The following is a 17,246-nucleotide window of genomic DNA, read 5'->3' on the forward strand; positions in this document are numbered from 1 at the left end:
CCAACCCTGGTTTAATGAAGAGTGCAGGAGAGCATCCCAGGAGCAGCACCAGGCATACCTAAAAATTAGGTGTCAGACTGGTGAAGCTACAGCACAGGACTAATTGCATGCCAAACAGCGGCAGCAGCATGCAATAGAAAGAGGTGAGCGATCGCACAATCAACGGATCAGATCTAAGCTCTGCAGTCCTGCCACATCCAGTGGTGAATGGTGGTGGACAATTAAACTGAAAGGAGGAGGAGGCTCCACAAACTTCCCCATCCTCAACGATGGGGGAGCCCAGCATATCAGTGCAAAAGACAAGGCTGAAGAATTTGTATCCATCTTCAGTCAGAAGTGCCAAGTTGATGATCCATCTCAGCCTCCTCCTGAGGTCCCCAGCATCACAGATTCCAGTTTTCAGCCAATCCGATTCACTCCATATCAAGAAATGGCTGAAAGCACTGGATATTGCAAAGGCTATGGGCCCTAACAACATTCCGGCAATAGTACTGAAGACCTGTGCTCCAGAACTTGCCGTCCCCCTAGCCAAGCTGTTCGAGTACAGCTACAACACTGGCATCTATCCAGCAATGTGGAAAATTGCCTAGGTATGTCCTGTGCACAAAAAGCAGGACAAATCCAATCCAGCCAATTACCGTCCAATCTGTCTACTCGCGATCATCAGCAAAGTGAGGGAAAGGGTCGTCGACGGTGCTATCAAGCAGCAATTGCTCAGCAATAACCTGTTCACTGACACTCAGTTTGGGTTTTGCCAGGGCCACTCAGCTCCTGACCTCATTACAGCCTTGGTCCAAATATGGACAAAAGAGCTGAACTCCTGAGGTGAGGTGACAGTGACTGCACTTGACATCAAGGTAGCATTTGACTGAGTATGGCATCATGGAGCCCTAGCAAAACTGGAGTCAAAGGGAATCGGGGGAAAACTCTCTGCTGGTTGGAGTCATACCTAGCACAGAGGAAGATGGTTGTGGTTGTTGGAGGTCAATTATCTCAGCTCTAGGACATCAATGCAGGAGTTACTCAGATTAGTGTCATAGACCCAACCATCTTCAGATGCTTCATCAATGACCTTCCCTCCATCATAAAGTCAGAAGTGGGGATTTCCACTGATGATTGCACAATGTTCAGCACCACTTGCGACTCCTCAGATACTGAAGCAGCCCGTGTAGAAATCCAACAAGACCTGAACAATATCCAGGCTTGGGCTGATAAGTGGCAAGTAACATTCACGCCACACAAGTCACAGGCAATGACCAACAAGAGAGAATCTAACCATCTCCGCTTGACGTTCAATGGCATTACCATTGCTGAATCCCCCACTATCAACATCCTGGGGGGATCACCATTGATCAGAAACTGAACTGGACCAGCCACATAAATACTGTGGCTACAAGAGCAGGTCAGAGGCTGGGAATTCTGCGATGAGTAACTCACCTCCTGTCTCCCCAGTGCCTGTCCACCATCTACAAGGCACAAGTCAGGAGCATGATGGAATACTCTCCACTTGCCTGGATGGGTGCAGCTCCAACAACACTCAGGAAGCTCGACACCATCCAGGACAAAGCAGTTCGCTTGATTGGTACCCCATCCACCACCTACGACATTTACTCCTTCCACCACCGATGCACAGTGGCAGCAGTGTGTACCATCTACAAGATGCACTGCAGCAACTCACCAAATCTCCTTCGACAGCATATTCCAAACCCGCTCCCTCTACCACCTAGAAGGACGAGGGCAGCAGATGCATGGGAACACCACCACCTGCAAGTTCTCCTCCAACCCATACACCATCCCAACTTGGAACTATGTTGCTGTTCCTTCACTGTCGCTGGGTCAAAATCCTGGAACTCCCTTCCTAACAGCACTGTTGGTGTACCTACACCCTAAGGACTGCAGCGGTTCAAGAAGGCAGCTCACAGCTCACAACCACCTTCTCAAGGGCAATTAGAGATGGGCAATAAATGTTGGCATAGCCAGCAATGCCCACATCCCTTCGAACGAAAAAGAAAGCTTCACTAACCACTCTCTCAATATACCCTGCCACCTTCAAAGATCGATGCCCATCCATCCCCAGGTCCCTCTTCCTGCATGCTCTTTAGAACTGTGCCATTAAGTATATATTGTGTCTCCCTATTCCCTCTGCCAAAATGCATCACACACTTGTCAGTATTAAATTCCATGTGCCACCTCTCTGCGCACTCTATTAGCCTATCTATGTCCTGTTTCAGACAGTTCATATCATCCTCACTGTTTGCCTCACCTCCAGGTTTGGTGTCGTCAGCAAATTTTAAGATTCTACTCTTGGTTAGGCCACAGCTGGAGTACTGTGTACAGTTCTGGTCACCACACTATAGGAAGGATGTGATTGCAATGGAGAGGATGCAGAGGAGATTCACCAGGATGTTGCCTGGGCTGGAGCATTTCAGTTATGAAGACTGGATATTCTGGGGTTGTTTTCCTTGGAGCGGAGAAGGCTGAGGGGGGACCTGATTGAGGTATACAAAATTATGAGGGGCATAGATAGGATAGATAGGAAGAAACTTTTTCCCTTAGTGGAGAGGTCAATAGCTAGGGGGCATAGATTTAATGTAAGGGGCAGAAGGTTTAGAGGAGAGTTGAGGAGAAATTGAGGTGGCAGAGGCAGAAACACTCACGATATTAAAGAAGTATTTAGATTAACATTTGAAACGCCATAACATGCAAGGCTACGGGCCAAGTGCGGGGAAATGGCATTGGTTAGGACGGGTGCTTGATGGTCAGCGCAGCCGCGTTGGGCCGAAGGGCCTGTTTCTGTGCTGTAAAACTCTATGACTCTACTCTATATTCCAAGATGCAAGTAATTTATATATAGCAAAAAAAGCAGTGGTCCCTTCACTGACCTTTGGGGAACACTACTGTGTACCATCCTCCAGTCTGCAAAACAACCATTTACTATGACTTGCTGTTTTCTGTCCTTAAGCCAGTTTTTTATCCAGTTGGACACTGACCCTCCTGTTTCATGACCCTCAGTTTTGTTAACCAGTCCTTTATGTGGTACCTTATCAAATGCTTTCTTAAAATCTATATAAACAACATTCACTGTAATCCCTTCATCAACCTCCTCTGTTACTTCATCAAAAAATTCAATTAGATTAGTCAAGCATGATCTGCCTTTTACAAATCCGTAGACCAAGTGTTATTGATAAAGATACTTATCTTCTGTATGATGCCATCTCTGCCCCAGTCAGGAACCAGTCCAGCTCCCTCTTGTAGCTTGAGAGTCAGAACCCACTTCACCAGCTGGCAATTTATTCCAGAGGCCTACAATTTTAGAGAAAAGAAGAACAGCCTAACATCCAGTCTATTCCTACTCTTACAATTTTTAAATAAAAGTGTTTGGCATCCAACAACACACATGGTTTTCTTCACTTCCAGCGAGGTCCAGCCGAAGCTTGCCTCAGACATCAGAAGAAGTGGAATCGGATGATTCTGACAATGTCATTGTTGCTCCACCATCACGGCCACTGAAACGTCAGGACTCCAACTTCTAAAGGCGGGTTGTCCACCCCAGGAGACTGCCAATCATTCTGAACATGTGTGAAGGTGGCGGGGCAGTCGAGAGGGAGATGAGGAAGTTTATAGTTCTATAGAACTGTAGAAATCATGGTGCATGGGATGGGCTAATTGTTAAGTAAAGCTTAATCCTATTTTTACAAAAAATGTATAAAACAGACCATTGATTTAATAAAAAGAGAAAATTCTGGGAAAAATCAGCAGGTCAAGTAACATCTGTGGAGAGAAAATCAGAGTTAACGGGCTGAATTTTCCTATGGGTGTCAGGACCAGATTCGGATCCAGAGGTTGTGCATGGCCTCAGCGCGTCGACCAGAGCAACTTTATGTGAGGTGGCCTTCTAATTGACTGCTTCCGCATTCGCTGTCCAATTAAGGATGGCGGGAGGACCAGGGAAGTGGGAGGCTCAATAGGAGGACCCGCAGCAATGTCCGGATGCCAGCCTCACTGGGAGAGGTGGGTTCTACTGATGAAGAGGGAGACTTCGAGGGCACCTCAAAATGGAAGGCCTCCCTCATCAGTGGTGAAACAGATGACAAAGTACCCTGAAAGGCCTCAAGGTGGAGGGTTGACCCCTCCAGAAGAGTGGCATGGGCTGCTCCTGGACCTCTGTGAGCATTGTGGCCCCCTAACGCTGCCAATTAGTTCAGCCATGGCCCACTGAGAGGGTTCCCAATGCAGCAGGGGGCCTGTGTGATTCTGGGAAAGTTGCAGCACTGGGATAAAATAGCCCTTGATTGGAGCCTTAATTGTATTCATTGCCCGCTAGCCTCATTGGAGTGGGCTGCCAATTCCCTGGGAAAGTCGCCCAAAGGCGGGACAGCATCAGGGAGCTGTCCCGACGGGGTTTCCTGCTACTTTCCCAAACCACCATCCTCCCGCCACCACCACCCCTCCCCCCACCCACCTCCAAGCCTATCTCTACAGGGCCGGTAAAATTAAGCCTAGCATTTTAGGAACTCATGAAAGGTCTTTGATCTAAAATGTTAACTCTGGTTCTCTCTCCACAGATGCTGCCTGACCTGCTGAACATTTCCAGCATTTTCTCTCTTTCTTTCAGATTTCCAGCAACTGCAGTACTTTGCTTTCAATTTACTGATTTAATAATTTTGTTTTCCATTGTTGTCTGTGCACTGGAAACTGCCCTTTGCAACGTAGATGGGGCAGATTTTCGACACTGCACTTTCCACACCATACTGCACCACTTCGCTTTGAACAGAAGCAGCCCTGCAGTATGAACACTGTGATAAATGCTGTTCACACCTTGCACCACCTGAAAGTTTCAGTTGTATTGTACCGTCACCGAATCCTGTCACCTGTTACAAGACAGGGTTGTGTACAAGATGCATATCTTTCCCACCTTGAGAAACAGCTGGTTGCATATATTGAAAATCTGAAATTGCTTGGAAATTGTTTCCAAAGCAGAGTAAGTATTGACACCATTGTGTTAGCCAATCATCTCCATTCTGGCCAGGATTTGTGGTGTAACTATAAGCAACCGTATTTGAACAGAGAAGCTACAAACTACAGCAATCCTAACTTATGGATGAAATTTCTCCCAGAGTCTCCTGATAGAAGCAGGATTATTTCTCCAGTAAATTGTAGTGAGTGCATCATACAAATTATGGACATAAAATCAATCCCAATTAAGTACAGCAGTGTGATCTTCAGGTTTAGTTGATCAGGGAATTAACCAATAATCTCCATTCTGGCCGGGAATACTGATGTCATTCTATGCAGTCTTTGAAAAGATTCTAAGGTTTAGTTCATAAACTACAATCTGACATAAATCCTGCAAAGTAGGAATATTTGGCACAGTAACGATGAAGAAGTGATACCTCCCAAGTTGGGATGGTGTGTGACTTGGAGGGGAGCTTGGAGGTAATGGTGTTTCAATGCAACTGCTAACCTTGTCCTTCTAGGTGTGAAGGTCGTGGGTATCGGAAGTGTTGAGAAGAATCCTGGGCAGGTTGCTGCATTGCATCTTGTGCTGTCATGTGCTGCTGGTGGAGGGGGTGAATGTTTAAGGTGGTGGATGGGCTGCCAATTGAGCCGACTGCTTTGTCTTAGATAGTATTGAACTTCTTCAGTGTTGTTGGAGAGTATCCCATCACATTCTTTACTTGTGCCTTGTAGCTGGTAGAGAGGCTTTGGTAGTGTGGAAGACCTGTGTACTGGTATTTTAGGATTGGCAATGAGAAAATTGGGTTAAGAAGTTAATTTGATACCTTTTGAACAATATGTCCTACTTGAATGTTGTATTAGGTTTTGTAATCACCTGTGCCTTGTGATTTATTGTGAGAGGGGGCTATTTATATGAAATTTTAGACTCTTCTCAATTGTTATATTTATGATGCATAATTTGTGTAGTATTTTTGTAACATAAGATTTATTTTTAATTTTTATTATATTAACTTGAAATAAACTTCCTTTTCATATTTTAACAATGTTTATGTGCTGTTTAAAGAGTTTCATTGTATACATGTGTATGTGTATTCAAATGGAATCTAACCTAATTGATCTTTAAACATGGGGGTGGTTAAATTGGCTAGCCCCCAAAAACAGGTCCAGCGATTGTGATGCACTATTCACCCATGCTTGTTGCTTGCAATGCAAGCAGTATGTCAACTTCATGAATGATCTCTGCATCCAGTCAGCATTAACTGTCCTGTTCATTAGCTGGACATATCAGCAGTGGGCCAGTATTGTAAGTGGGCAGCACCACTTAATGCTAAATTATATCTCTTAAACAAGAGGTGCATTGTGGCTTGAGCAGGTGCTAGGAGTCATGGTTGAAGAGAATCTGATCTGGGAAACAGTGAGAAATAGCACAACAGGGGAGAAAGAGCGGCCTCCAAAGTTTTCAGATGTTGCACTGGAGGTGTTGGTGGAGGAGATGGAATAGAGAAGAAATGTCCTGTATCTGCAGGCGGGGAAGGAGGCCTTTCAGGCACATCCTCAGTAGGCAGTGAGAGCAGATAGCCATGGAGGTCAATACCAGGAGTCAAGCCCCAAAGACCTGGATGCAGTGCTGCAAGAAGCGCAATGAATTCATATGAGCAGTCAAGGTCAATGAATGCATATGCCATATCCTACCAACTGCACCAGTAGTCTCAGGCACTGCTCAAATCACCACACCCACATCACTCACCAATCAACAATTTCTATCAATTAAGCCTCATACCTGACATTCATATACTTCACCTCACCCTCACGCACTTAACACTGCTGCGAGCCTCACACCTACATCTCACAACTTGCACACTGCCAGCTATTCAACCTGACGTCCAAACACATTGCACGACACTCACTGACACACTCCCCTCTCTCTTGCAGGATAAAGTGGCACACAACCGGAGCCAGGAGGCACTAATTGGAGGGAGACAGGCACGCCTGCAAGTCTTAACCTCCAATGAGGATATGGTGCTGGCCATTATTGGGCCCGCTATCAGTGAAGCCGTGGCCAGCAGCATGCTGAAACCATCAAAGATGACTGTATGCTCATACCTAATCCTCCTTCTCACATCTCACTTCCTCCTCATCCCACACTTTTTTCTGATTTTCAATCTGCAGATGATGTAAGCATGCACCTCTTACTTTTCGCCCACCCTGCACCATAAACTTATCCTTGTGCCTTTTTCCTTTCAGATACCCAAGAGGTGCAGCCAGGCCAGGTAGTGGAGGAATGCCACCAAGAGTGTTGGTGAAGACACAGCACCATCACTTGATTTCACACTCGCAGCCACCAGCTCAGATACTGAAACTGCACATATCTTCGAAGATAGATTAGTGGCGGGAGCTACACATGGTGACACACCAAGCACGAGTGGGCTATAACCAGAGCAAGGGCAAAGGTGGCACAGGTGCCAGCTTTCCGGAGGGTGAGGTTGTCCATAGGTTCTGCTGCAGAGGTCTCAGATGAGGACTTCAATGGGGTAGCCTATAGAACAGGGTTGTCCAACCTTTTTGTGTAGGGGACTACATTACAATTTTTGTCTTACATTGGGGACCAATAAGACCATTTTGGAAAAATCTGTCCCCCTCTCTGTCCCCACTCTTTCTCTTTCTGTACCCCCTCTCTCTGCCCCCCTATCCCTCCCTCTCTCTCTCGCTGTTCCCCTCTCTCTCTCGCTGTTCCCCTCTCTCTGCCGTCTTTCTACCCACTCTCTGCCTCCCTCTCTCTCTGTACCCCCTCTCTCTCTCTCTACCCCCTCTCTCTCTACCCTCATCTCTCTGTCTGCCCTCTCTCTACCCACTCTCTCTGCCTCCCTCTCTCTCTGTCCCCCCTTTCTCTCTCCACCCCCTGTCTCTCTGCCCTACTCTCTCTTTCTCTGTCTCTGTCCCCCCTCTCTCTGCCCCCTCTCTCATCCTCCCCCCGTCCCCTCCTCTCTGATAGTTGCAGGGAATGGGAGGGCTCAGCACAACAGCTTGTGTTTTTAAAAGAAAATCGCAAGTCAGTTTCACAGCTGACCGTTGCTAGGAGCGGGAACAGCAGTTTCCCAACTTCGGACAGCTTCAGGATTTTCCGGCAGCCTTTTAAAAAAAAGTAGGAACCCACCGGAAAACCCGAATCTGTCTGAAGTTGGGAAACCGCTGTTCCCAATGTCAGCACCTGTCAGCTGTGAAGCTGACATCATGATTTTTTTTAAAAGCCAGCCTGAAAGAAGAAGATAATGGAAAATTTCTTATCTCTGAAATACATCTGCAGGCCGGATGGAAACCTTTGGCAGGCCAGATCCTGGCCCACGGGCCGTATGTTGGACAACCCTGCTGTAGAAGAACACTGATGGGTATGCATAACAAAATACTTGGTGCATTGTGAAGCCTCTCAAAAAGCATGCAGTCAATGTCAAGGAGCATGGAGGAGTCCAGTACCAATTTGGACAGGGCTTTGTGCAGAGCTTGAAGCTCATCATTTCCAGCTTGAAGCAGAGGTCAACTACTTCAAAAACTTGTGGACCCAACCATGATGCAGCAATTGGTAGCTGATGTCACAGCTTCAATTGCAGCACAAGCAGTAGCAATCCAATGTCTAAGTGCTGCATTGGAAGCTCAGACTGCTGTCGTGCAAGTTCAGCTTGTTGCTGTGAATGTTCAGAGTGCTGCCATCATGGCTGTGGATTGCAGTGTGCGAAGGGGCTTTCAGGGTGTCACAGGAGTCCAGCAATCTGCCTTCCAACAAATTACTAGGATTGCTCCTGCTCTAGGGACACCTGCTGTCCTCTCTCAGGAAATAAACACTATCTACACAGAGTGGTAGCACAGAGTGGTTGTGGAAAGAGTCCAGCATTAACAGAATGCTAACGTTGGGAATTTGATGCAGAGTGGGAAGATGGTTCTGCTTTTTTTTAACCTCCAAACCTTGTATTGGTTTGGGTAAGCTTGAGGATTAAATATTTAAACATTGTTTGGTGCAAGTTAGTGAGTAGAAAAAAAACTTACAACGAACTAAAAATCTTCTTCTTTGGCCTCCTTGTCTCAAGAAACAATGGGTAAGCACCTAGAGGTGGTCAGTGGTTTGTGGAGCAACGCCTGGAGTGGCTATAAAGGTCAATTCTGGAGTGACAGACTCTTCCACAGGCACTGCAGATAAAATTGGTTGTCAGGCTGTTACACAGTTGGCTCTCTCCTTGCGCTTCTGTCTTTTTTCCTGCCAACTGCTAAGTCTCTTCGACTCACCACTCCTTAGCCCCGCCTTTATGGCTGTCCGCCAGCTCTCGCGATCACTGGCAACTGACTCCCACAACTTGTGGTCAATGTCACAGGACTGCATGTCGTGTTTGCAAACGTCTTTAAAGCGGAGACATGGACAGCTGGTGGGTCTGATACCAGTGACGAGCTCGCTGTACAATGCATCCTTGGGGAACCTGCCATCTTCCATGCGGCTCACATGGCCAAGCCATCTCAAGCCCCGCAGGGTAAGTAGGGTGTATAAGCTGGGGATGTTGGCCGCCTCGAGGACTTCTGCATTGGAGATATGGTCCTGCCACCTGATGCCAAGGATTCTTCAAAGGCAGCGAAGATGGAATGAATTGAGACGTCACTCTTGGCTGACATACGTTGTCCAGGGCTCGCTGCCATAGAGCAAGGTACTGAGGACACAGGCTTGAAACACTCTGACTTTTGTGTTCCGTGTCAGTGCACCATTTTCCCACACCCTCTTGGCCAGTCTGGACATAGCAGCGGACGTCTTTCCCATGCGCTTGTTGATTTCTGCATCGAGAGACAGGTTACTGGTGATAGTTAAGCCTAGGTAGATGAACTCTTGAACCACTTCCAGAGCGTGGTCGCCGATATTGATGGATGGAGCATTTCTGATGTCAGAAATGCTCCATCCATCAAAACTAAAAGTAATATAACTAATTTAGACTAAAATATGGCAGAGCAGGTTGTGTTCTGGATTGCAGTATGCGGGAGTTTGTGGACAGTGAGACTGTCCCGAACGAACACATCTGCAGTTGATGTCTCCATTTCGAATCTCTCTGGCTCAGAGTCATTGAGCCGGAGTGTGGGTTGGAGACACTATGACACATAAGGGAGGGGGATCACTAAATGGACAGTTTGCTGCAGACTTAGGTGACACCACCTAGCAAATTACATATATGTCTGGCCCTGTTTCTTTTTTAAATTTCTAAATTTTTATCTGTAGGCCTTGGGTACCAATTCATAGGCATTGAGAACGGCAGTCTTTATTCTGTCATAGTGTCGTGACTGTTCATCTGAAAGAGAAGGGTACACCTCCAAAGCTTTTCCTATGAAAACACTCTGTGGGAGCATTGGACAAGATGATTTAGGCCACTCCAGATTCATGGCAATTTTCTCAAATGACACAAAGTACATTTCTACTCCCTCTTCACTAAGTTTAGGTGCCAAGTAAATATTCTTTTCCAATTCAAAACTACGAAGAGTCTCCTCTGGGTCCTGCTCAACTTTCAGCTCCATGTGTGTGCTGGATGTGTGTGAACTTTGAGCTTTTCTCTGTCAAAGTCAAATTTCTCCCTTTCTCTTTCCTTTTCTCTTTCTTCTTTCCAACCTCATCTTCTCTATTTCATATTGTCTTTGTCTTTCTTTTTCTCTGTCTTTCTTCTCTGACTGTTTCTCTTTCTTCTTAGTCTAATCTCAGCTTCTCTAACTCAATTTTGGCTAACTGCACTTGAAACAACCTCTTCTTTCTTTAACTTCAAGCAAGGAACCAAATCTTGGATTGTCTCTCCTAGCCCCTCGGCTTCCACTAGCACCCATGTGTGCTGATATCATGACCAAATTGACGTTTTTCAACTGCTGCATTATACTAAGAGTCAAATCTCTTTTAACAAATTCTTGTATATTGATGGTCCTCATGTTGATTTCCCACTGAACCTAGCCAAAGTTAATGTGAAATCTTATTTGTTTAAACTCTGGAAAATTCCAGCAAACCCATTTTGCAGCCTAATTGTGAACGATCCAATCCCAGACAAGCCCCCAATTTTGTGATGATCCCTGTGGAGACCTGCACAGATCAAAAGAAAATTGAATCCACTGACTGACCCCAATTTAGGAACCCAAAAACCAAATGGACAGGGTTTCACTTTTATAAAGTTTACTTTAACACTCAAACCAAAACCAACATAAATTAAACATGAACTAACATGGTCAACATATATATCTTAAAGATTACATATTAATTAGGAGAAGCATCAAATAAAGTCATTACGGAACTTCAGAACAGTCTTATCAGCAGTACAACAAAATCAGGATCTTCCTCAGGTAGTTTTTCAAGTTCTGGCCTCCAGGATGCAGATATGGATGTAATAAGGTCCCATCGATAGTGAGTGATGCATTCTTCCCTTTAATAGTTCAGTCTTGTTGTCTCAAACAACCTCAGCCTTGCCCACTACCATCCTGATGGCGTGATTCTGCTGATAACTTTTCAGTCGCCAAAGACAACTGCCATAAGTCAATCACCAATGGTCAGCCCTCAGTCCAGACTCCTTTACCTGCAGTCAAACTGCTTCAACTAGCTGCTTTGCAGTCTGAGTGTCTAGAAGCCCAGAAACATGCAGCTCTCAGCCTATCTCTTTAAAACAATCTGGCTGATTTTCCATCCACTGCAGAGTCCTTCACAACTCCCCAAAGGTCTTCTTTTACAAAATACACACACACCCTTTAGCTGGCTTAACACTCTGTAGAATTTTCTTGACAAACTGAAACTAATACCTCCAGTCATATGTCCTTGGTAAAATAAGAACTGCTTGTTTGTTCTCAGTCACAGGACTGTTTGTTTGTCTAACCTGGGTTTGACTCCCAGAACCTGAAAATCCCCAGACTCAAATCAGGAACCTACTCAAGAACACAAACACAAGCTGTACAGAACTCAGTTTATACACGAAGACTCCATAACAATAAAGACTGTCGGAAGTACAGCCAGAATGCAGACCATGGCACCTTGGAGCAAGGGGCTGTCGAAGGGCAGGGGTGGGGAGGGGAAGCCTAATTTAGTAGTTGTAGGAGATTCAACAATTAGGAGAACAGGTAGAATCCTTTGTAAGCATTATTGCGAGTCCCAAATGGTTTGTTGCCCACTTGGTGCCAGGGTGAGGGACATCTCAAACTAGCTTGAAAGGATATGGGAGAGGTATGGGGAGGGTCCAGTTTTGTGGTCCATGTTGGGACCAACAACATAGGGAAGAGTAGACAAGGGGCCCTGTTTAAAAAGTGCTCGGAACTAGGAGTTAAATTAAAGGACAAGACCTCAAGAGATATAATCTTTTGATTATTATCCGAGCCACGTGCAAATTGGCGTAGGGATAAACAGATCAAGGAAGTCAACACGTGGCTGCAGGAGTGGTGTTGGAAAAAGGGTTTCTATTTCATGGGACATTGGCACCAGTACAAAGATGGAAGGAACTGTACTGTTGGGACTGGCTCCATGTGAACTGGGACCAAGGTTCTTGCCGAATGGATAAATGGAGGGGTCACAGGACATTAAGCTAGTAAATGGGGGTGGGTGAGCTCAGGTTGAAAAGGTAGTATAGATAGTAGCTCGAAAACAAACAAAAGGGAAGAGATAAGAAAAACAGTCAGAAATTGTTCTTTAGTCATGACAGGTAAAAATGTAAAGTAATTAAACCAGGAGACAGAAATAGGAAACAAGTGAGTAAAACATTAGAGCAGAGGACAGGTTAGGGTGTGTGGCCCAAATAAATATCTGTCTTTGTCAAGGAAGAAGATACAACCCAGGCAATGGTGAAACAGAAGGTAATTCAGACACAAGAAGAGTTTAGAATTAATAAAGAGGATGTATTAGGTAGGCTGTCTATACCTAAAGTGGATAAAGCACCAGGACCGATGAGATGCATCCAAGGATAGTGAGGGTGGAAATCGTGGAGGCACTGGCCATAATTTTTCAGTCTTCCTTAGACTCGGGGGTGGTGCCAGAGGACTGGAGAATTGCAAACGTTACACCCTTGTTCAAAAAAAGATAAGCCCAGCAACTACAGGCCAGTCAGTTTAACTTCGGTGGTAGGGAAACGTTTAGAAAAAACAATTCGGGACAAAATTAATAGCCACATAGACAAATGTGGGTTAATTAAGGAAACCCGTCATGGATTTCTTCAAGGAAAATCATGTTTAACTAACTTGCTAGAATTGTTTGAGGAGGTAACAGAGAGGGTTGATGAGGGCAATGCTTTTGATGTGGTGTACTTTCAAAAGGCATTTGATACAGTGCCACACAACAGACTTGTGAGCAAACTTATAGCTCATGGAATAAAAGGGACGGTAGCAACATGCATATGGAATTGGCTGAGTGACAGGAAACAAAAAATAGTGGTTAATGAATGTTTTTCGGGTTGGAGGAAGGTTTGTAGTGGAGTTCCCCAGGGATCAGTGTTGGGACCCTTGCTTTTCCTGATATATATTGTTACAACCGAGGTGGGAGTAATGCACTGTCAACTCAGTCCCACTACTCCACAGGTCGTAGCATATTATTAAAGTTTTCCCACCTACTGGAAATTAGCCAAATTAAACACATTATTAACGCCTCTTCCCCCCCCCCCCTCCACCCCCCCCCCCAGAATAAAACAACCAAACCAGGTATCTTTAAACAACAAACTATTTATGAAGAAACTAAATCTTAAACATTATTGAGATAAACCTATGTCTAAAAGACTTTATAACTTCTTATTCATCCTAACCCTAATGCCCACATATACATTCAAAAACCAACAGTTAACCAGTTTAAAAATACTGTTTCTTAGGAATAAATAAATAGCTGGGTTGTAAGTCTTTGTGGGTTATGTTCCTGGTTGGTGAGGTGTCCCAGAGGAGAACAATCAGATGCCACTTGAAGTCTCCAGGTGAATTAAACAAACAGACCCTAAGTGATAGACGTTCAAAACACTTAGGTTGCAGTAGGCGTCACACAGTTCTTTCAACAAGGAGTATAGCAACAGGTCTATTTGGATTTTAAAATTGGTAGTCTTTGAGAAGAAACTTTACTGAGAATTCCAGCAAACAGACAACAGAGAATCACTTCTGAGGCAAAGACCTCCTAGAGTTTGGAAGTAAAAAAGTAATTTGCTACCTCCAACAATACACATGTTCTTTTCCCAGAGGTTTTTTTCCTGTAGGCAATAACACAGCCTGTAGCTCATGTAGATTTTTCTGCTGAAATATAGACCACTTCTTTCTTCGAGCACGCTTTGCTGGTTTCCGGATCAAACTGGTTTAAGCCAGTCTTTTTACATACAGTCAAAAGTTACAATACATCACGTGACCTCCTCTCTCTCCTGCTAGGAAATGGGTGCAGCTGCTGGCACACTGTGCCCCTTAGTTTTTAAAGGCACACTGTTTTTAATCAGAGTCTTAAAGCCACACTGTTTTTAAACAGAGGAGAAAAAAAAGTTCCATGACAATATTAATGACCTAGACTTCGGTGTTCAGGGCAGAATCTCAAAGTTTGCAGATGATACGAAACTTGGAAGCATTGTGAACTGTGAGGAGGATAGATTAGAACTCCAAAAGGACATAGACAAGTTGGTGGAATGGGCAGATGAAGTTCAATGCAGCGAAATGTGAAGTGATTCATTTTGGTAGGGAGAACATGGAGACACAATATAAAATAAAGCGGACAATTCTAAAGGGGGTGCAGGAGCAGAGGGACCTGGTGTATATGTGCATAAGTCAATGAAGATGGCAGGACAGGTTGAGAGAGCAGCTAATAAAGCATACAGTATCCTGGGCTTTATTAATAGGGGCATAGAGTACAAGAGCAAGGAAGTTATGTTGAACTTGTATAAGACACTAGTTCGGCCTCAGCTGGAGTATTGTGTCCAGTTCTGGGCACCACGCTTTAGGAAAGATGTGAGGTCATTGGAGAGTACAGAAAAGATTCACGAGAATGGTTCCAGGGATGAGGAACTTCAGTTATGAAGGTAGATTGGGGAAGTTAGGACTGTTTTCCTTGAAGAAGAGAAGGCTGAGAGGTGATTTGATAGAGGTATTCAAAATCATGAGGGGTCTGGACAGAATAGATAGAGAGAAACTGTTCCCACTTGTGAAAGGATCGAGAACGAGAAGGCACAGATTTAAAGTATTTGGTAAGAGAAGCAAAAGTGACATGAGGAAAAACTTTTTCATGCAGAGAGTAGTTAAGGTCTGGAATGCACTGCCTGAGCATCTGGTGGAGGCAGGTTCAATTGAAGCATTCAAAAGGGAATTAGACTGTTATATATAAAGGAAGAAAATGCAGGGTTACAGGGAGAAGGCGAGAGAATGGAACTGAGTAAATTGCTCTTTTGGAAAGCCGGTGCGGACACGATGGGCTGAATGGCCTCGTTCTGCACTCTGACAATTCTGTGATTCTATGAGTTTGTGAAGTATTCTTCAAAGAAGCACACAGAGTATAAGGAACAATTTGAATGAATTGCAAGCACAAATTCAACTTGGAGGATATGATATGGTACCCGTAACTGACACATGGCTGCAAGATGGTCAGGACTGAGAACTAAATATACCAGATTATAAGGTTGAAAGGAAAGAAAGGGAAAATTATAGAGGGGGAGAAGCAGCCATAATGATTAAGGATGAAATCACTTCAATGATAAGGAAGGGTATAACGACAGGCAAACAGGAAATGAACACTTAGATAGAATTAAGAACTACAAAAGGATTTAAGACTGTAATGGAAGTTTTGTACCTCGGTAGTGGGCAAATTATTGGAATCAATTCTGAGAAAAAAGATAAACTGTCACTTAGAAAGGCATGGATTAATCAAGGATAGTCAGCATGGATTTGTTAAGGGAAGGTTGTGTCTGACTAACTTGATTGAATTTTTTGAGGAAGTAACAAGGAGGATTGATGAGGATAGTGCAGTTGATGTGCTCTACTTGGATTTTAGCAAGGCTTTTGACAAGGTTCCACATGACAGCCTGGTTAAAAAAATAAAAGCCATGGGAGCCAGGGGAATGTAGCAAACTGGATACAAAATTGGCTCAGTGGCAGGAAATAAAGGGTAATTGTTGATGGGTGTTTTTGTGACTGGAAGGCTATTTCCAGTGGTGTTCTGCAAGGCTCAGTGGTGTATATTAACAATTTGGATATAAATGTAGGGGGAATGATCAAGAAGCTTGCAGATGACACAAAACTTGGCCGCATGGTTGATAGCGAGGAGGATAGCTGTAGACTGCAGGAATATATCAATGGACAGGTCAGATGGGGAGAAAAGTGGCAAATAGAATTTAACCCAAAGAAGTGTGAGGTGATGAACTTGGGGAGGCCAAACAAGGCAAAGGAATACAGAATTAATGGGAGAATACTGAGAGGTGTAGAAGAAGTGAGGGACCTGGGAATGTACTTCCACATATCCCGGAAGATAGCAGGACAGGTGAATAAGGTGTTTAAGAAGGCATTTGGACTCCTTTTCTTTATTAGTCGAGGCATAGAATACAAGAGTAGGGAGGTTATGCTGGAACTAAATAAAACCATAGATATGCCACAACTTGAATATTGTGCTGTTCTGGTGACCTCATTACAGAAAGGATGTAATTGCACTGGAGAGGGTACAGAGGAGATTTACGAGGATGTTGCCAGGATTGGAAAATTGCAGCTGTGATGAAATATTGGATAGACTGGGCTTGTTCTCCTTGGAACAGAGGAGGCTGAGGGGAGATTTGATTGAGATATACAAAATTGTGAGGGGCCTGGATAGAGTGGAAGTAAAGGGTCTATTCACCTTCGCAGAGAGATCAGTGACTAGGGGGCATAGATTTAAAGTAATTGGTAGAAGCATTAGAGGGGAGATGAGGAAAAATCTTTTCACCCAGTGGGGTGGTAGAGGCAGAAAACTTCATCTCATTTAAAAGGTGCCTGGATGTGTACCTGAAGTGCCATAACCTGCAGGGATACAGACCAAATGCTGGAAAGTGGGATTAGGCTGTGTGGCTCTGTTTTTTCCAGCCAGCTCAGACACGATGGGCCAAGTGGCCTCTTTCTGTGCCATAAACTTTCAATGAATCTATAGGCCCCCTGGTAGTAGCTGTGAAATGGTAGCTGGTATAAATGCTGAGATTAGGCAAGCATGTAATAAAGGCAGAGTGGTTTTAATGGAGAAATTTTAGCTTTCATATAGATTGGAATAAGCACAGAAGAACAGTGGAAGGTGTTCAAAAAGGAATTTAATGTGATACGGAATCAGTTTATACTGCTGAAGA

The 17,246-nt window shown here is 44.5% G+C and overlaps 1 protein-coding gene across 5 annotated transcripts in view; it reads left to right on the forward strand.

The window, feature by feature from the left end:
- iqce (IQ motif containing E) overlaps positions 1-5,918 on the forward strand; it is a 75,842-nt gene extending 69,924 nt beyond the window's left edge. For all 5 annotated transcript variants that reach the window (XM_068055920.1, XM_068055924.1, XM_068055922.1 and 2 more), the window contains one exon: positions 3,418-5,918. In XM_068055920.1, the coding sequence (XP_067912021.1) occupies positions 3,418-3,533 (116 nt within the window). In that variant the 3' untranslated portion in view covers positions 3,534-5,918. The remainder of the gene's footprint in view (positions 1-3,417) is intronic.
- The last annotated feature ends 11,328 nt before the right edge of the window (positions 5,919-17,246 follow it).

Source organism: Heterodontus francisci, chromosome 24 (genome assembly GCF_036365525.1).
Source record: "Heterodontus francisci isolate sHetFra1 chromosome 24, sHetFra1.hap1, whole genome shotgun sequence".
Lineage (NCBI taxonomy): Eukaryota > Metazoa > Chordata > Chondrichthyes > Heterodontiformes > Heterodontidae > Heterodontus > Heterodontus francisci.